At 38.8% G+C, this 21,146-nt stretch overlaps 1 protein-coding gene across 1 annotated transcript in view; it reads right to left on the bottom strand.

The window, feature by feature from the left end:
- The window catches only part of RELN (reelin), a 304,962-nt gene that overhangs the window by 137,153 nt on the left and 146,663 nt on the right, over positions 1-21,146 (bottom strand). Inside the window, exons 8-10 of the mRNA XM_075728102.1 lie at positions 19,546-19,597; positions 3,538-3,634; positions 538-778 (exon numbers count right to left, since the gene is read on the bottom strand). Of these exons, the coding sequence (XP_075584217.1) occupies positions 538-778; positions 3,538-3,634; positions 19,546-19,597 (390 nt within the window). The remainder of the gene's footprint in view (positions 1-537; positions 779-3,537; positions 3,635-19,545; positions 19,598-21,146) is intronic.

Raw genomic sequence — 21,146 nt, forward strand, 5'->3', positions numbered from 1 at the left:
TGTATGATCTTGCTGGATCTCATATATCAAAACAGGATCTTAATGAAAAAGAGACTTTTAAGGAGCAGACACTACCTGAATGCATGCTGCAACAGAGACGTGATAGTCACAGTTAGAAAAAGTGGGAAACCATAGTTTTTCGTGATGGTTTGTGATGAAGTGAGTAGTGGTAGCTGAACAACACCAAGATAAACAAACAGGTAGATTTCAAAATATCCAACAGAGAGACTTGAATTTGTTTCAAAAATATTGCACTGTTTCCCATTTCCCAAGGAAGCTGTTTCCCATTTTCTGTTACATGATCTTTGACATAGTATAAACTGTCATTTGGTTTTGGTCATGGCAGAGAAGTTGCGTTGTTCGAGAAAGCCCCGATGGGACAGAGAAAAGGTAAAAACAAAGTAAAAAAGAGCCCAATTCTATTAGCAGATGGAGTGGCCTAAACACCTTTGTGGGTTCAGAGTTTGGTTAGATGTTACTGTCTTCTCCTACATACAAGAGTAATAATAACATTAAGTCATAGAAAATCAGACTAACCTTAACTGTGGCCCCAGGAAAGAAAAGCCAGTTGCCAGTATCCACAGGATCAAGATTATCTTCTAACACAACTTTTCTGTGAGCAGCATTTATGATCAGGATGTTGTCCAATGCCCAACAGGCTTCATACACATCACCAGCATGAACATAATCCTGCTTCCACTGAAAATGGATGTTGTCCCCTTTAGCATCTTCAGGAAGGTACAAGATGTGGATGATTGTGCTGACATTGGAAGGGGCACTGAAAAACAATGATATGGAATTAGACCAACTTGAAGCCATAGCCAGGAACACTTTTTCCTCATTTAACACATTTACTAGGTGCGACACAGTTGTGCTGATGTCCCTTGTATGCTGATAAATCTTCTATGGAGATCAGAAAGTACTTGCCCTGAGGCAGAGTCCCACTGTGCCAGGCAGTGCACATACAGCCCAAACAGACAGCCTTGCTTCAAAGTACAAGCTAAGGCAAGAAATAACAGATCAATGCAGATATTTGGAGAGCAGGAAGAAAGAGCAGGGCAACATTCATACTCGATGCTGCTCCCAGGTGACTGGGCATTGTCAGGTATTTTTCAGGTATAGCCAAACGGAAATTTTAAGAAAGCACTTTACAAAAACAGGTCTCCCAAAATGTGATTTTTGCATGAGCTTTCATCAAAAGAAACTCCTGACTTCTGCTGCCTCAGTCCCTCATAGATCTGGATGGAGCAGAATGGCTGGCGGGAAAAGCTGGGAATTTTCTCTGACAGATGTGTCTTTCCAATGCCACACCCCTGCTGTCAGGATAATTCTGTGGATGGGGAGGACCAGGTTGCCTTTCTCTCCATGTTCTGCTTCAAGAACAATACAGAAGAAACAACCCATTTGTCCTCTCTCTTGCTGCTGAAAATGGAAAATGTGGGAAGGAGAGGCAGACCTGGAGTATTAGCATCAGGCAATGATCAGGAGGACCTTGAGCTCTGCTTCCCAGAGCTGTCCTCAGAGCTCTAAAAGGACTGAGGTTCAGCCCGAGCTCTGGGTGAACATCTTTACATTGCTACTAACAATGAAAGGACTGAGCTCTGTGTGCAAGCAAGGGATGCTGAGAATTATTATTTTTGTTTATTCACCATCCAGCAAGGGAATTAGCTACATTCAAACCTCAGGCTGCAAGGAGTTACAAAATTGGGGTTTGCAAGATGTCAGCTACTCAACCTTGCCTCTGCCTTGGTAGTGATGCTTTGGTGGGTTAATAGTTTGTCACAGACAATCCAGAGCTTTTAGGGAAAAAAGGCACCAACGGCTTGCTTCTGTAGGAGAAAATACAGGAACTTCTCTTTGTAAAGCAAAATATTAGAGTGTAGTGAAATGTGAAAAAGCAACTGAATTTGGCCCATATTCACACCCAGAACCTGCCCCCACAATCACCCTGCACTTGCCAAATGTTATGTCTTTCACCCTCTACTGCAGTGCTGCTCTGAGATGTCCTCACTTCTCCCTGAGCCCACACACAGCGCCCGCCTTCCCCAAGAAGATCATTCCCCTCCCTCTCTTGGGGTCCAGACCTGAAATCCCACCGATGCAACACCCACCGACACAAGACCTTCCATTCACAGCTGCCCTCCTGGCCTACCTCTCCCCATTCTCCCACCGTTCCCCGGAGCTGCACATAGCACAGTGAAAGCTGCTGAAGCACATTCAAATAAACACTCTAATTCATATGGACCACAGGAGAAATGAGCATCCTTTCATAATTCATCCTCTCCACTTTGTACCACGTTGCTCTATTGACCTATTTTCTACTGCCCGATCCAGCAGTCAAAGTTAAAGTAGCACAGACAAACTGTATATGCATTCACTTAAAAACAATTGTGCTTCAAGGGCTTGTGTTTGCACCATCACAACTCTTGGGTTTCCTGGTTTGCAGAGCTATGAGGGTAACTGAACTAGCCCTATAATTTTGCATCAATGTGAGGAAAAAAAAGGTATTGTGTGGTTACTCTGAGGCAACTCCACTGGCTGCAGTGAAGTTACCCTTCCTTTATATTTTTCTGAGATTAAGAATTAGCACCATTTGATTTACTAAAATTGTTCATAATTTGTGCTTTTGTCAATGAAATCGTAATCACGCTCCCACAAGGAGTGGGATGGTGAGATACTGAAATCCACAGCCTTGCAGCTAGAATTTTGCTTACTCATCAGAAATCAAGTAGCCTTTTGCTCTGCAAATTGTCTCAATGGACTGAAAATAGGCTCGAGCAAATCGCCTGCATGGTACAGATGCTAAGGTAATGCAGGGAGGCAGACTGAGACATTATGAGGACACTATGTATAAACAGTATTTTTTCTTCCCCATTATACTTCTATAACTAAGCATATATGCCAATCAACAAAATACCTTTCCCAATATTATTTAATAAAGTGTTGGTTCTGCTCTCTTAGAAAAGCCCACCTCCGATACTGATTCTGCCTTTAAAGGTGTGCATATTACAATGTTTAAATCCCCATTCATAATCCTTTGTGTTTTCATGTAAACCAGTTTGTTTAAAAAACAAGGCATAATTCACCATAATGTTTTTTTTTATAAGAGTGTTAGAAGCCAAGTGTTCCTATCAAAATATAAACTATTTTTAATGAATATTTTATCCTACCAAAGTAGAAACTTGTAACACTATAAATTATGGCTCTTGCTGACATTAAAAGCAGAGCTAAAATGCAAAAGTAATCAAATTTTTAGTTTTTCAGGCACCTGAACCTGCTGGTTATTGGAGTTGCATTTTAACCCTAAGTCATTCTCTTCCTTACCTCCCACATAATGGATGGATGAAACTGATTTACCAAAACCAGTGGCAGTTCTGCAATTAGCTTAGTGACCATAATTTTACCCCTCATCTTTTAACATGTATGAACAAGTGAGAACTGAAAAGTTAACAATTAAAACAAGTTTTAAAAGAGCCATGTTTAAACACCACCTGTTCAGCCAGAAAGCATCAAAATGATTAAGAAGATGTAACAAACCTAATTTTCTCCAGCTGAGTCCAATCTGCAGAACTGTTCTTACTGTAGGATACGGTGATGCTGGGATCTGAGTAACTGAAACGACATGAACCCGATCCTGGGAAAACCAATAAAATGAGAAGTGTTACAACAGAGTGAAGCAATAAATGATCCTCCAATAACTACTGTTGCTGACTGTGCCTTTGTCGCATCACCCCTTCTCCTGATTTTAAAGTGCTTTGATTGATGATGAAATTTCCTGTGATCTGTTGCTGAAGGTAAACACAAAATAATGCATGCTTTATGAGTCAGAAATAAAGTAGAAATGATAAATCACAGCAGTGCCATGTAATCTCTGAAAATTTCCCAAGGGAAGCCAGGTAAATTACTTAACACACCCCACTGCAGGAAAATACCCACCATATAATGTTTAAACAAAACCTTCTTATTAGAGAATAATCCACATAGCAGAATTCATAGGGAAAACAGTAAAAGACTGTTTTTCATATTACTATATATATATCTAAAAAAACCAAACCAGAACTAAAAATACAGTAAGTGGTAGGAAAATATATGCAGAATTACTTGAGCCAAGAGCAAATGTGCTTTAGGAATTTGAAAGAATAAAGACATTACAAAATCAGTTATTTTAAGGATGCCTGAAGAGAATTAAATTAAGAAATCCTCCAATATACTCACTAGAGCCTATAATTAATAATAAACATTTGATGCTGATCTGGGAATCTCAGAACACTTTACAAAAATGAACTAATTAAGCCTTATGGCACCCCTGCAAGGTAGGGTAATATATTTACTTTTGATTTATAAAAGGGTGCCTTCTGGGTGTTGTCACAAAAGGAGAGCTTAACAATTAATAAAGGGGACGGTCAAAATAACAAAAACTGGGAATGAAAAATTCAACCTAGAAAACATGATAAACAACCTGAGTGGTAATTAAATACACTAAAAATACTGTTTTTCCTCAGACACCAGATAATTCATCCATCTCAGAAAATTCAACACCCAGCGAAACAGAAAAATCCCAATCTGTGCTCCAAAGCCCAAAATTTCTGCTTCATAAGCAGGTTGAAATGTGAGATTCTAAGCAGCAGACATCAGCTACCTTCCATGTTTAAGAGGAGCAGATCTCAATTAAGCAGCACCTCTGATGGCATCAGGAGTACTGAGTGAGTACCACAGTTTTGCTCACAGTAGGAGTATGTATTATGCGTGCTACGGGTAGTATGTTATGTTTATGTGTGCTTCAGATATGTTCAGTCACACTGAAAATTTTGTATATGCATTTTTTAATATATATAAATGTATATATATGTGGAAATACATATACATAGATGTGGAAACTGCTGACCACAAAATACCATCATTTTCCAACTCGGGGTACTTATTTTTGTAATGAAATAAATGGCCTGATTAAAAAGGTGTTAACCACTTGTACAAGAGAACAGCTTACACATTTTAATGGGAACATATGTCATTAAGTACACTGCTCGCAGCCCCAGCTCCCCCGAGGCAGCTCACGTTCACAGCTCTCAGCTCTACAGAACAGCTTTTCTGCTCTGGGATACACATCACGTACCTCTGCAGGGGGAAAAACACCCCAAAACATGGGGTGAAATCCTGTCTCTATAATTTTGCCTGATACATCAACTAGCATCCTGGAAATGACCCACAAAGTTGCTTTCTTGTATCTTTTACTAATGTTAAATTGTGCATAGATGGAAGAGAGACTTCTGAGCCACTCCAGCTGCGTGTGGTATGTTCAGCTGGTCTGACACATATTCTTGCTGTAACGAAGCACAGAATAATTAATATTGCAAAGGCAGCAGGCCTTTGAATTACCAACCATGTACCCAAAATGACTACAAAGCAACTGTCTGGTTATATTTTACTGACAAGGCATTTTATTTCTATCATATTAAAACCAAATGATGTCAGGAAAAGCCTTTATGTTTCCTATCTGTCCATCTGCTGAGATGGTTTACTTTACTGAGTGACATCTGCCGTCGCTTCCTACTTCTCTGGCATTTCGGAGTTCCAACCCTTAATCACACTTGTTCATTTTATTTCAGGGGAATCCAGTTAAAAAAATCAGTGAGCTTCAGCCAGTTTAACCACTTTGGCTGGCCAGAGGCTGTGAGGCAAACCAGCAACATACTGAGTTTTCTGTTAGACAGAAATTAAAGGAACATAAATGGTAAAAAATAACCAGCAATACAGACTTTATAACACATGCCATATCAGTTAGTGTTGCAATCAACTTTTGGTACAGTGCTCTTAAACAAAGCCAAGCCCAAATATGCTGCTAAAACATTGGAGAAGGCAATATATGCTGCCCATACTGTAAAGACGATAGGAAATGAGTGTTCCCTGCCAGTACAATCAATATGAAAAATGTTGTCTGTTAAATCTGAACACCCTCAAACTACGCAATGAAGATCAAAATTATTGCTTAAAAGAAATGGAGCCTCCAAAAAAAGGGCCTTGCAAGGTAGACGTGGTATTTCACTTGTGTTATTGGAAAGAGAGTGATGGAGACAGAATGAAAAGAGGAGAGACAAGTGCTGGGTTTTATTATTATTTTAATAAGCAGAACAGGTTGTATTAAGACTAAAATTAGTTTGGGAAAGTCCTCAAGGTCAATGTGTGTAGCAGTTACTGGCTGTGATGACAAATCTGTTTTTATGTTCTTGACTCAAAATCATAAGATAGCAAGATTATTTAAGTATCTATTTCTGTAAAACTTGAACTGACAATGAAAAAAAACCAATTAAATTAATCCATTTAAAAAAATCATCAACAAGGTTCAGGCATTATTCTTTGCCATTTGAACCATCTTTTTTAAATATACAAGCAGCGCATGGATCTGGTGCTTGTGTCTTTTACAAAACCAATATTCATCCTATCTTACATTAATGAGTTTCTTCCCAAGAAAAGGGAGGAAGGACAACATACAACTGCACTCCAGGACAGGGTTTACTGAGATGGGATTGAAAGCCACTGGCTTTCAATATAATTTTCCATATTACCTTCAATATTACTATTACTTAATACTGTTACTCCATATTACCATTATTTCTGTAATCCTAAACTAGGATTATTTAAAATAGAAACCTGCAAGTTTGGATGTTTGCCTTTACCTTGACCAGGAAAGCTATACTCTGACTTTGTGAACAAATAGATGACCAAAATTCAAGTAGTAACATAGCAGGTACTGAGGGCCAGTTCAGCCAGGGAAGGGAGGTGTCCTTCACACTGCTTCCAGAGATGGTAATAAACAATTTGTCAGCTCCGAGCAGAGCAGCAGGGGCAGGATGTCATGCTGTAAATCTTCATACCCTCCCGTCCTCCAAAGAAAAAGTTGTACAAGATGACATAAAACCTTTTGAATGAGATTAGAATAGGCTTGCTTTAAATCAAGAATGCCCAGGTTTTGAATTAGCCATGAAAATGGGTAATAAAACATGCACAATGATTGCCATAAAGAAGTCTACATTAGTAAGTTACTGCGTTAGAGAAAAATGCCGTTTCTTTCTTAAGCTGAGTATGTCCCAGCAAACCTGATGCCTTGGTGAGGTTATTGCTAGCTAAATCTAACTCAGAATTAAGATTATGCTTTCAGTATTAAGGGCTTGCGTGTGTAATTATCTATTTGGGGGGTGGGAGGAACAAACCACCCCCCAGCCAAGAATAGCCTAATTTTATCTGTACATATGTATAGTAAAGTTTGTCCTCGGGTTTCAGGAACAAAGTATTTTTCTCCTTTGGAGTTGTTTTACTCCTTTCGATAGGCTTCTAGCTGAAGTTCACAGACTTCTAAAACTTTTGAAAAAAAGTGGAAGTAGAGACAACCTTCATGGATTTAATTGTAAATGATACATTTGAAGCTCAGGCAGCAATTTTGCCTGTTATCAAAAATGATGAGCAGCTTCTGTTACAAAAAACAGCTATTTTCATATACTGAATATTCTGGAACACTAATTAATATGGCTTGCACTTTACATGCTTGCATTTTGCCCCAAGGCAAATTTCAATAAAATAAAATTTGCTCAAAGTTGAATCCAGACACTGATGCTAATAGGGAAGGGTTTTGACTGGCAATGTGTGGGAATGCTAAACAGCTACTGACCATTGCTTTGTTAATTCTACCTAAACTAAACAGGAAAGAATAGAAAAAGGAAACAAAATTATGTTTCTCAATTGCTTTGCTCCTTGTTTCGGAGGGTTGAGAACCCGTAGCCAGGACGTGGCCAGCACTGACCACCTGCAACATGGCCCTCTGCGATGGTCATGACTTGTTTGCCATTTTTTGTAAGTCTCATTAAGCTGATTTTGGTTTCCTTCAATGCCATCTAAAGTACTAGTGAATATTTTACACACCTTATTTTTTAAAATATCATGTAGATAGAAGTACTAAGAGCACAGTATTTCAGGAGAGATGTTATGAAGGCACTTCATATCAGGTATTTGTATCCAGGTATTCAGTTATTTGTATCCAGGCTGATAATGGCAGGCAAGATTAATTCTCACTATGGCTTTGCTTCAAACTGTGTCAGATTTACAGAACCCCAAGTCATACGGCTGTTGTTCTCTAAGATTTCTTAACAACATTGATTAGAAGCTGTGTTTTGCTGAGATAAAACTGGGTGCCATCTGCAAGGGAAGCAATATTTTGCTCCTTATAGACTGTGATGTCCTCTGCCTCTTGACAACCTCTTGATAGTTCCTGCAAGTGCTTCCGTGGATAAGCAGATGAAATATCTAATGCTGGCTTTAAGGAGAATGAGTCTAATGTGGAACTGTGCAAGAAAAATTCACACAAAAAATTGCAGAAGGGTTTGATTTGTGTCCTGTCTGCATCCTGAAAAACAAAAGGGAGCTGAAAAGAATCCCATTTATCTAATGCTAGAAGATTGCTTTGATTAATTTTGCTAATGTGATGAATAATGATTAGTATTTGCTAAGGATTACGATTTGTTGATATCACTTGAATTAAGCCAAACTGGATAGTATAAATTACTGGTCAACTTTGGCTGGCTTGCTAATAGTTTTTTCCAAATTAATGAACCATACAGTCTGGTATAAAGCACGCTCTGCTGATCCTAATATTTTTAGGTGTATGTTTATATTGGCTTCCAATCAAGAACCAGATGATTTTAACCATGTAAAAAAATGGAATAGTTTGTGCTGGATATACCATAAGTACTGGTACAAAAATGTGCAACTCACTGTTCATCCCGTTCTGCCTCTGAAAACTTCCTCAAGAGAAGATCACCAGAGCATTTTAATTTTTCCTTGAAGTGACAACTTTGAATTTAGTTACTAGTGTGATTTTTAATTATGACACATTTTAGTTATTTAGACTTTTTTAAAAGTTTGTCTTTGTTTATAGAACAAGTACAGAGTACAAATAAATATTTTAAGTGTAAAAAAAATCTTCAAATTAAAAACTATAAGCCCTGTATTCTATTTTGTAATTTTAGTCTACCTTTTCATGGAAAGAATTAAGTATTTTTATTGCTGGCTACGTTTTTCTCCCTTGTGAGAAGAGGATTTTGACTATCTGCACCCTTGTGTGTATTCTGATAAACAATCTGAAATAAATACCTGACACTAGAAAACAAAATGTCAATGGTATTTGCCTTTGGTACAAATCAATTCTAGTCTAGTTTTAGTGAGAATTATGAATTTTGAAGTGCAAAGTCTCAACTACTTATTTTCAGCAGGTTTCAGAGAGCAGGTAATTTTTGTTCCACTGGCAGCTTTAGGCTGTTCCATTTTGGAAATACTGGGAAGTTACATCTAAATAAAAATAAATACATCTAAATACATCTAAATAAAAATAAAGCATGCTAAAAGCCTCCAGCATGAAACTGTAAAAGGTGAGAAGAATAATTAGTAAATACATTTGATTAGATTAATCAATTAATCAGAAGGACTTCAGAACTGAAGTCCTAAAAATTAACCACGTGGACGGGGCCCTGAGCGAGCTGCCCTCGCCCAGAGGGTGGCCCTGGTTGGAGCGTGGGGGGAGCACTGGAGCAGGTCACCTCCCGCGGTCCCTTCCCACCCACCTCCTTCCAGGATTCCCGATAACAGTGAATGTACTTTTTATGAATTAATGCAGCTAATTTCCTTTAGGTGAGAAGCAAAGTCTGAGGAAATACTTATCCGGCTCTACTTCCTCTTAGTCTATTTATAGTCAGAGATATGATGTGCTTCCTGCACTCCCACAAATTTGTTCTCTTCTAATGAACAAGTTCAGATCACAATTCTGTTGCTTTTTGTGCTGAGAACATTAAGGAGAGAAAAATAAGCCAGGCAGAAAGCTGTACTTCCCTTATGCCACTTTCCAATTTATTCTGATGTAAAGATGCTCAGCTATTTATAGCGTATCTTTCTGAGATACAGCCAGCAGGTATGTGCTTGGGTAATGTGTCTGTTGCCAAATAAATAATTAAATGATGCTTCTAAATTTAACCACGTTCTTGAGTGTACTAACATTGTATAGAGTACCTTGCTGAAGGCAAAGGGAGTGAACTTGTTAAGACCTGGATGTAATGGACACCCAGTAATTACAGCTCCTGAAATAATAATATCATTAACTCCGCAGAAATACTCTTACAGTGCTTCTTGGATGTCTGACCAAGTAGTAAGCCCTGTGCTCAGTAAGCATTTTCTACTTGTATACTCATACTGCATGCTTCAATGTTAATGCCATTAAATGCTTAATGTCAGATTATGTGGAGATCCTCAAAGTGAGAGGGTGACCTTTCAATGAAGCTGGGTAAAATTTAAATTACAGCATCTTAAAGTTAAAGTAGTTCAGTAGTACAGTAATACGTATTGACAAGTAGACAGAGACATTTTGTTTTCTCTGTTTAGCAGCCTGGGTCAGCTGCGAAGGTAAATAATCAAGAAAATGAGCACCATAAGGTGCTGATAAGGGTATTAAAATACTGCAGAAAGGTAAATGATGTTTTATTTAGATCCCTACAGCCAGTCCATTCTAGAGACGCAGTACAGAAAACACACACTGGTTCCAAGAACTGCTGTGTGAAAGGTGCTATCTCGAATATAAAGATTTGAAAGTAGTCTCCTTGCCTGCTTTAGTGAAATTCCCCATCACCAAGAAAATCTGGGAAATATTTTTTCTCAAGCCGAGTCCTGAGCTGAGGTGTTTCTCTTTTCTGAAACCCTGTAAAACTGATTGCCTGCCTTTAACTTTATATGTGGGTAGGTAATAACTGGTTTGGCAAAAGCTTTTTTTTTGCAATTCCTGATGGACTTTTCTGTTTTTATCTGCTTTTGCTTTCATGGAAACCCCTTCCCTCCCCCACTGGAGAGATGCGCAGGAGCATTTTGCTGAGCTGGGGGCTTCTCTGTTCCACTCCCCACCCCCCAGGAACTACAGATGCTTTGTTGTTTGAGTTAATTCAAAAATGGACAATTTTAATCATACAAAAATGTTATCCTCATACAATGATATGAGCAGGATTAAGATGAAAGTCAGCCTGTAATCCAGCATTTATTATTTGCAGCAACCAATTCCATAATGGCCTGCATTCGACCGCGAGCGGTAGCTCGGCCACCTGCCCTGGCTCTCAATCCTGAGGCTCTCTTTATCTTTTCTGGTTTTCTCTGTATAGTAAATCTGTAACACTCACATTTTAATTCCTAACAGCGGCAGAGAAGCGCTGGTATGGAAGTAATAAAGACAGTATTTCATTGTAACCTTGGGCTAGCCAAAACAACACAAATCATTTTGCTCCAAAGCTATTAAAATGTCTTTCAAATATGGCATTAACTTTAAACCCTGGTTTTAATCTAGGCATTATCTAGGCAGCCCCTCTTGTATAACTCAGCAAAATCAATAAACACCACCTAACATTTCCACATGCTATGTGAAGTGTGCTTGATTATGTTACTTACCCGTCGTCTTCTTTCACATTAAATGTAATTTATAACCTATGAATCTACACAAAGGACTTCTCTGCCAGGAAGGTGAAACGAGTAGGTTTCATGTCAGGCAATAGCAAATGGCAGCTTGGGTGGTGAGTCAAAAACCTCAATATTGGTTTATCAGGGGGAAAATGGGAAATGAAACTAGCAGAATAAATGCAGAATGGTGAATAACACCAGTTCTGGCATTTAATTTTATCAAATTCTTAAGTTTTCCTAAATGTATAGGAAAGAAATTAGGACAAAACAACCTGGGGGTTCAGATACACTCAGTGCTCCGTTCACATTGCTTAGAGGGGACTGGACCTGTGCATAGCAACAATCAAGCTTCATTTCATAATCTTCATTTCTCATGGACATCAGTGCTTTAAATTACCTATTGCGAAAACTGGTGTTATGCATTATTTAAGCTCAGCCCAGACAGGGTTCTAACATAATTTTATTAGCCAGTTTCCTGGCAATGAAATCCTTTAGAACCTCATGCCAGCCCAAAAGTGTTCCACATTTGCCTAATGTAAGACAGCCTACCTGTCCTGGGGCCACCAGGCCACCTGGACTGGCCAGCCTCTTTCCTGTTGGCACCACTATCAACACAACCGTATGGATGTGCCATGCCTGCACGGCAAAGCTGGTGCTTCCTGGAAGGCATGGGAGCAGGAGAAATCTGGGGGACTGAGGGAAATCATCCATGCAGGTGACTAAGTGAAGGAGGTGGCTCAACATGCTCAAAACATTTAGCACCACATTCTCTTCCATGAGTGTTTTTGTGTTCAGCTAGCAAGATAGTGAGGAATTTAAAAGATCAAATACTCTTCCATGCTGAATTCAGAAGGGATTTATTTTTCATTGTGGTATTTCTCTAGAGAGACATGAGTGAATTTTCATAGCAGTTCTCAATGAAATTGCTCATCTCTGTCCCATTCTGCTGAGGGCAAGCCTCATGCTACCTCATGAAATGGCTATTACAGCATTTGTCAGTCTTCTGCTAATTGTAAAACTGACTAAACAAAACTGGAAATTAAGAGAAAATGATCAGCAGCGGTTCCCCTCAGCCAAAGCTATGGCCTATTTAACAAAACGTGTTTGGATGTGTGAATTTCTATCGAGTGGTCTGAATCCAAGCAGAGGATAAATAAACAACATAAAAGCAGTACTGCCAATATAACAGCTGCCACAAGAACTGAATTAAAGCATGATAAAAATATAAATCGTAAGTGTCTTCAGACTATTACATGGGGACAAATGCAGTCATCATTGTTCACGTGGCTGAGCCAAGTGCAGTTGGGATGTTTCTGGTGGGAAGGAGGAGGAATCGCTGTCCCACACAGATGCTCTGCAGAGCCCTCCAGATGCTGCTTTAGGGGACAGCCTGGAGAGACTGTTTCCTCCACAGAAATACATGGAGCTCAGTGAATCAGCTGCACTATTCATGTAGTTAGGTTAATAGGGACATAAATGTGTTTTCTGAAGCGTAGAAGCTTGGCAGGAAAGGACTAACACAAAGGGCACATTCAACAATTCTGATAATAAATAATATAATAACAATAATAATAATAATAATAATCTGTAGTTTGAATATGCATCAGGGCAAAAAAGAAGTGTTTCCATTATCTACACAATCAATTACATTTTATAATTTAATTCTGCAGGACTCACACTGGTAATAAAGTCAAACTGCCACTAGAAAAATGAAGGAAAAAAACCTAAGCCTGAAAAAAAATTAATTTTTTTTTACTAAAGGTGATAAATACTGCCTGTGTTTTGTCTCCAAGAAACATCAGAGACCCTTAGCCCATGGATTTGCTGAGTAAAACAGCTCTCATGTAGACCTTAGTGACCTTGGTAGTTCAGGAAGAGTAATAGAGGCTGCTGGATTAATGATGCACTAACCTGATGTCTTAGGGTGAGGCAGGGCATGACATGAAAACCCGTTTGGAACCGTTATGTCAAAGAACTGCATCCAAATCAATGACCCTTACTCATATGCTAATCAAAAGCAATCAATAGCATATTTTAAATAGTCTTCTCCATTACACTTACAGACGACTGTGAAATCAGCCAGCATTAAAAATAGACTGTAAATAAACTAAGCCACATGGAAGTTCTCGGTATGTGCATTGCATATGCACCTCACCTCTTAAAAAAAATGACAGTATAAATATAAATCATCACGGGTAATACAATTACTCTTCAGTTAAGTACAGCTGATGGTCTGATGGATTTGAAAAGCTCAAGAAATTTGAAGTAAAGACAGGGGTGATTACTCAACCAGAAAATAAAGTTGCAAGAGTGGAAAGCGTGTTGAGCAAGATTGGAGAAATTATTACTTTTCTTACTGGTTTTAGTGATTATATGATAAGATTGTCAATGAAATATTTATGCATGTAAAAGCATAAAGTTTAGCATTTTATTTCCTTTTAAGTAAGATTGAAAATAGGGACAAAGGGGGTACCACTGAAAGATGATCACCCAAGTAATGTCTCTGCTCCCTGAATTTGTGGGGTTTTGTCCTTACCAGGAAGTCCTGAATAGTTGAATACCAACAATAATCTTTCTTCAGTAATATTTCAACCATATTAAGAACAACAGTTACACACATTTATCCTTGCTATAGGGTTCCATTAGAAAGATATTAAGGGAGATTGATAAGCTGCAGGCAGGTATTGCTTCTGAGTGTAATAAATTAGTTTTATCCATATGCAACCCTGTAGGTTTTATCCCTGTTAAATATTGTAAGATAAATCATCAATAAACTTGGTCATCTGATGGATGTTTAGACAAAAGAAGCTGGAACAATGGAAGGGGCAATAGCAACAAATGGCAGAGAACTGACTGGACAATGTGAAAGAAGCTACCCCAGAAGCAGCAGGAGAAAAGGGCCATTCCTGCTCTACGGGTAAGGTCCAAATGCTTCTGGTTCCAGACCAATGGCCGGATCATAACATGAGTGACCCATCTTTTGGATAATACCTACTGGGATTTTCCTGAGAGGACAAACAGAATCCGTCTGGCAAAATCACAAAGCAGTCTCCCACATCAATACCTACTACTAAAACCTTACACTGAAAACTGTTTTTAATGAAGATTGATGTGCTAGATACACATTTTGCTTTGTGTCAAGTATGCTTTCTAGCAATAGCAGGGACTAACCATATGATCCATGCAGCAAAAATACCTAAGGAATTTCCAGTGTCAAGACTGTTGGTTGTCCAGGCACTGAAGATCACCTTTGCTCATGCATCCTGCGTCTTCAAGTCTTTCATGTTAACAGTGAATAATGCTCTAAGAGAGCAGCACCTTCTTTGCCAGGTCAGTAGTCGTCTCAGTGCCCACAAGAACTTTAGGGACAGGTTTTATTATTTTATTTATTGTAGGGAGAGTTATTCTGTGTCATATTGAGTTTCTTATAAGATGATTCATTTGCCATGGTGGACATATGCTTTAACTTTTTCAAAGAAGCCATGGTCTTGTCACTTTAAATCTCAAGTATAAAAACAGTGGCACGTCCTGGACAACAGGTAGCTGTCACAGACTTTCTCTACATCCTTTTCTTTGCACTAGGAATTCTGGCATGATCACCACTAAGCTGAAGGAAAGGCATTTCAGAAGCCTGCATTAAGCATGAAATAAAAGAAAGATTACAGTTAACTTTTCTTGATATGGCATGGGCATGAGCACTGATGGATTTGAAGCTTTGCCTCACCGTTCTTGATTTCTAAATAAGGTTTTACATACTTTTACGACTTTCTTTTAACATTAGCTGACTCTTAAGTTCACTGTAGTCCTTTGTAGGATAACTAAATGATGCTTATATAAAAGTAGCAATTCTATCACAACATCCCAATGAATAAGAAAGCAAATCATCCTCATCAAAATGTGGTGTTCCTGTGTACCAGACAGCAGTGTGCAGAACTGATAACAGTGAGCTGCTGAGAGGTTTCATTTTCATGGGTCCACGCAAATTATTTTTTTGCTTTAGTACCATATTTAATGGCACCTTTTGCATTTAATTTCAAATTCTCTTTTGCATGAAACCAAAGCCAATGCAACACATATGAAATGACCATAAGTCAGCTAAAATCAATTAGGGAAAGATGGTTTATGATTGGAATAAAATTGAAAAAACTGCAAATCACGTTTTTGCCTGGAAAGGTAGTTTTGGTGTTGACTGACAGTAGGGATTAATGGTTGACCCAAAGTAAAATCTGTCAAATTTGGGAACTAAACTTTCCCAAAAGTTCTTTATCATGACTTTGTGGAAGGGAGAGCCCAAGCCCAAGTTTTTTCTCCAAACAAAACAGAAAAACTTTTAGACCTTTGGCTAGTTCTTTGTTTGCAAGACTGATGACTTGATCTTTAAGAAATGGACCTGAAGTGCCAAATGTTTTAAATGTTTGAAGACATATTCCCTTTCAGAAGATATTTTTTGAACTTAAAAGAAAGCCCTTCCCTCCAAAATCAATTTTGGTTTAATATAAAATAGTAGGTGGGTTAGATTTTTTTAGAAAATGAGGGGGAGGGAGGGTTGCTAATTTGCTCTAGTAAGGACAGAGGATCTTTGTGATAATGGCATAAAAGTTGAAGGGAAGACAATATTAAAGTAGGATCTTGCCTTACAAACATTTTGTGTTTATCCAGTACATGATACTGTTAAAGTCATCCTGTTCGCAGAGGAGTGTTCAAGAGTTTTACACAATGAAGCTGAAGAGTGGGAGCTTTCCTTGTCAAGTTATTCCCGTTTTCAAATATTGTTTAAGAGCCAAAAGTCATCTAGCAATACTAAGATGTAAGGAGAGCGCTATGGAACAAAGTTTTTCAAGGTAATGCAATATTTTCCATTAACAATCTTCACGTTGTGACGTACGCTGCTCCGAGGAGCACCTGTCCCGGAGGCCAGGCTGAGTGTTGGTACTGCTCAGAGTGCCTTCAGCTTCAGCTTGGTGTTTGACTCAGAGGCGCTGTGGAGGAAGGAGGGATGGAAAGAGGCTGCCAGTGCTGAACGTCCCACGCAGAGCATGCACAGCCCGCATATACCACAGCCACGGGAGCATATGCTTGAAGAGGACACCCAAGGAACAGCACATAAGCAGAACCGCTTGCACACCTCATGCCTTGGCATGGCTCCTTTAAAGCCTTTCCTCTTCTCCTTATGGGATTTCATGGGTCTCTTTCTTCCTGTGCTTAGCTCAGTTGCTTATCTCTCAGTACTATGAGTCACCTTCCATCATAGTGGCCTACGCAAATGACAGATAATGTTCATCCCTGGAGAAGTTCAGGGATGCAGCTTAAAGGAAAAGCCTGAGCTTTGGAGTGAGAAATGGAATATTTCAGCTAATGAATCAGACTAACACTGTGTGGCAGCTGAGTCTGGAGGCCTTTGTGCAATATCCTGCAATCCCAAGCTGTTCAATTAGATGTTCTGGCCTGAGAGAGCCCAAAGGCATTGCTTTAAATATCTCAATTAACAATCCCACTGAACATTAAGGAAACTGCTAGACTTTGGCTTTCATATGTCAGTGTTTGGTCTTGGAGAAACATAGTCATGGATGATTAAGACGTCCAAAGTAATTGAAATTTTCTGCACACTTGGGCAGAGAGTGCATGAATGTAAACATCAGCCCAGCCCTGGATCAAAAGGCAATGCCACCAGCTCCAGGTGGCTCCAAGTGAATGCTGCGTGGCAGACAAGTTGCTCTCACTTGGAAAGGACACTGCCCATTAATGTTGTCCTATGTGCTGAATAGGCCTTACTAATTACCTTTTCATCCTAATTAAGCCTTCGTCTTAAGTGCTTCTTTTCAACCCCATTGCCCTTTAAAGGGCGAGACTACCGAACAGGTGGTATGTCAAGGAAACTACACAGAATATCAACTAATGAAAAATTCACTAGGGTGTTACCCTTCCTGGCCACACAGTTTAAAAGGATCTGGGATTTATGGTGAAATCAGAACTATTTTTTTGCTTCATTTGCCAGTCCTCATCTGCTTATATACCTGCAAATACAAAATTCCATCTGATAATTAGCGGTAGGAGAAATCAAAGGGTATGCACTTTACTGCGGCCAAAGCTAGGTGATGAATTTAATATAAAGATATCCCCAAAAGATTACAGCTTAAGCTATTCCACTGTCTATAGAAAGTGTTAAACATTCTTTAAAAAAAGGCAATTCCCTTGGATGAATCCCTAAATAGGGCTATGATTAAATCGGACATTTGGGAATAAGCTGGAAACTGGCAAATGCCTAGTTTAGATTTATGATTCGAAAGCCAAGTACTGCTGAGCTCAGCAGCAATCCCCTGGCTCACGCTGGTTTTTATCAGTTACAAAACCAATCTGCACTCTATTTCAAACCTAACATAGTCACATGGGGAAATGTGATACATTTTGAACTTCAGGATGAAATTTGATTTACTCAGATGTGCATCCACCTCTCTCCTGCTCCATCATACCGGGGATTTTACTGGTTCCTACTGGTACAGATTAAGCTTTTCTCACCATATATTCATGACAATCCTGTCATATAGGGTATTTCTTACTCAGCCTGTTCTTACCTTTTTTTATTTGACCTTCCCCAGCGGATGGGAACAAAGGCTACTAGTGAAATCCTACGTCTAATTTTGAAACTTCTGGGAGCCTGCACCCTTCTGCAGTTCACCTGCAGCAGACAGCAGCCACTGAGCTGTGACAGCAAACATTTACCCACCAACCCATTCAGGTTATATGGCTGTTAACCACTCTGGGTCACTGTGAGAATAATCCGTAAAAGATTTTTGTAAATTTTCCTGAAAAGCAAAATTCCTCCATCATCACAAACTTGCAGCATTATAGAAGTCACCTATCCTTGGGCACAGCGAAGGGTGGGGGGGCTTCTGCAGGCGAGCGACACATCCCAGCAGATCAAGTGCGTGGTTCCCCTTTCACTGGCTGATGAAACTGCAGGGTAGCTCCAGGCTGGTTTTTGTTGGAGGTGTCCAATATTTATGCGATAATTCAGTTTAGGAATGGATATATTTTGCTGGCTTTTTAAAAACAGTAATTGAAAATAAAAGGATAGATACCAATCCTTAGAACTATTAACATTGCAGTCAATTGCAGGGTGACAGGTAATGACAACCTCAAATAGTCAAATGAATAATTTCAGGTAAAAACAAATTTAAATAATGTATTTCTGAGCCTTCTAGGATTTTGATTTCCAATCCATTAAAAAAAACAAGCTGCTTGCCAAGCTACCTGATAGCTTTTATTTCCAGCTGAGCTTTCCAGAGTTTAATCACACCTCTGCTGAGATACTTTTGGAGAATTACTTTTTTAAAAATAAGAATATGATTTGGAAACACATATCCAGGGGTCCACAGAGGAAGCAGGCTACATTTCCTGCTTGATTTTTTATTGAACCATTTATATAATAAAAACATTTTCCTTCATATTTTGAACACTGAGATATGAGTTAACAAATTGTGTTCCAAATTTTCCCTCAGCCCAAGCCACAACTTCTGCCATAATTTATAGCCACAACTACACAGTGAAAATGTGCAATAACTTACAGCAGGTATTCTAAGTAATACAGCATACAACCATGCTGTTGATAATACGAACTAAATAGCATTTAGTTTTGGTCTGCCCTACCTATTCTGTTTGTACAGATGTGTTAAAAACAGCACTACCCAGGTGTAACTTGGAATATATCAAGGGTTTAAAATGTTTAAAAGGTTCATTTTTTAGAACAAATAATCATGCTTCAGAGAAAGATCAAGAGATTATAATGTTATCCGTCAGGTTATAAAATAAGTGAAAAAACCTCAAACCCAAATATGACTATTTCTCCCATCATCAGAGTATCCACTGGAGTTGCTCCTTTCCAGTTTTTAATTAGGAGCTCTAGATAAGGAGATGAATAAATATGCTGCAGTTTTTAATAGATTTTTTTAAATCCCTCATGTCAAGTGGAACATCTACCTACCAGAAAGCTAAACCTGAACTCAAGGGCCGTTTTCCGTTGTGGCAATGACTTTTTACACTTTCTCAGGTGAAATCATGAGCTAAACTTACCAAGGGAAAATTGAAGGACGGATGCAGTAGTTGTGTTAAGGCCAGTGGTGGTCTACAGGAAGAAAAGCAAACAGCAGAGAGGTTGTGTTAGATGAGCAAAACAATACATTCATCACTTGTTTTTCTTTGAAAGCATGGAAACTCTCTGGATACCTAGATCTCCAGTGCATAAAACTATTAATCACCAAACCTTTCAGGTTGAGTGATCATGCACATTTCTGTTATGTCATTTTGATTATTGATATCTCATCATATGTCAAAGCTGGATTTTTTTTTTCTTTTATTGTATTAATGTCTACAAACTGAGCACATTTATGTGAAACACTGGGGCTTGACCAGTGTTTAGAAGATTGAAAAAGTAAACCTTGTGGTCTATGGTCAGCGTAGTATAAATCTGTATATACAAAATGGTTTTCACTTACTTCTCCCAGCACAGAACAAGAACCAAAAATGATCATAAATAAATAATAAAAATAACATTAACTAAACCTAAAATAACAAAAAAGAAATATTAAGAGGGAATAACAAAATCTAAATCTTCAACAGCAAATCAAACAAAACCTTGGTGACACTGCATAATATATACAATGAAATTTTGTAGTAGCATCTGCACACTGTTGACATCCAATCAAGACCTAGAAACAGGCAGAAAACACTGAGCAGCTCACTCTGTATTCAGCGCACCACCCTCTTTTGATGCCTTTCTTTCTCCTGTCTCTCAATGCCCCCATATTTCAGTAGTTCAAATTAGGGCTATTTTCCTGAAAATACTGTAAGATAAAAAGCACTAGAGCATTGTGAAGGACACCCATTCATTTTCAATTAATTTTGAAAGTTGGACTTAACGATACTTCTACGTAACAAGCAAGGCAGAAGCACTTCCTGAAAACACTGCCTGATCTAGTTACCATGTCAAAGATCCGAAAAATCATTGCAACTGTTTAGCAAGCAGAAAGACCAAGTGGAGGGTCATCCCAAAAAGAAGAGACTCAAAGTTTGGTTCATTCACTTTAGCAAAAGACCCAGCAAAGATATAATTTATCATTACAAGCAGATTTTAGAGGCTACATTGAAGAAGAAAAAATATATAAGCTGAAAGACAATGGCAACATTAGATGAAAAGAGAAAAGGAAAAAAGGCATGACCTGGCCAGACAGTAAGTTTACACAATCATAAAAGAAGTAATCTAATTGGAAGAACAGGGACAGCAAGCACCTTAAATAAATTCATCTAGTATTATTCGCAGTGATGCCTGCATCCTAGGTTTCAAGACCTTGGAGTTGTCCTTCCATGTCAGACCCTACACACCAATGACAATTCATGTCATTTCTCATGACAGCAGCAACTGACTCTTCCATTGGATGTGCTCCTTGTGGTCTGCAACCATGCGCCATGTCATATCATTGCTATGCCATAGAGAAGTCAAACTTCTGAGCAAATTCAACCCCAGAAGTAAGGTCCTGGGGCTAGCAGGCTTTGGCCACCAGAGCACAGCTGGGAATCCGCATGGAGGCAGCTCCAAGCAGAGCACCTGGAGGACTTGAATGATCCTCCTGCTTTCCTTGTATGAGTGATGTAGAGGAAAATGAATAGTAGATAAG

This window comes from Pelecanus crispus, chromosome 1 (assembly GCF_030463565.1).
Source record: "Pelecanus crispus isolate bPelCri1 chromosome 1, bPelCri1.pri, whole genome shotgun sequence".
NCBI classification, from domain to species: domain Eukaryota; kingdom Metazoa; phylum Chordata; class Aves; order Pelecaniformes; family Pelecanidae; genus Pelecanus; species Pelecanus crispus.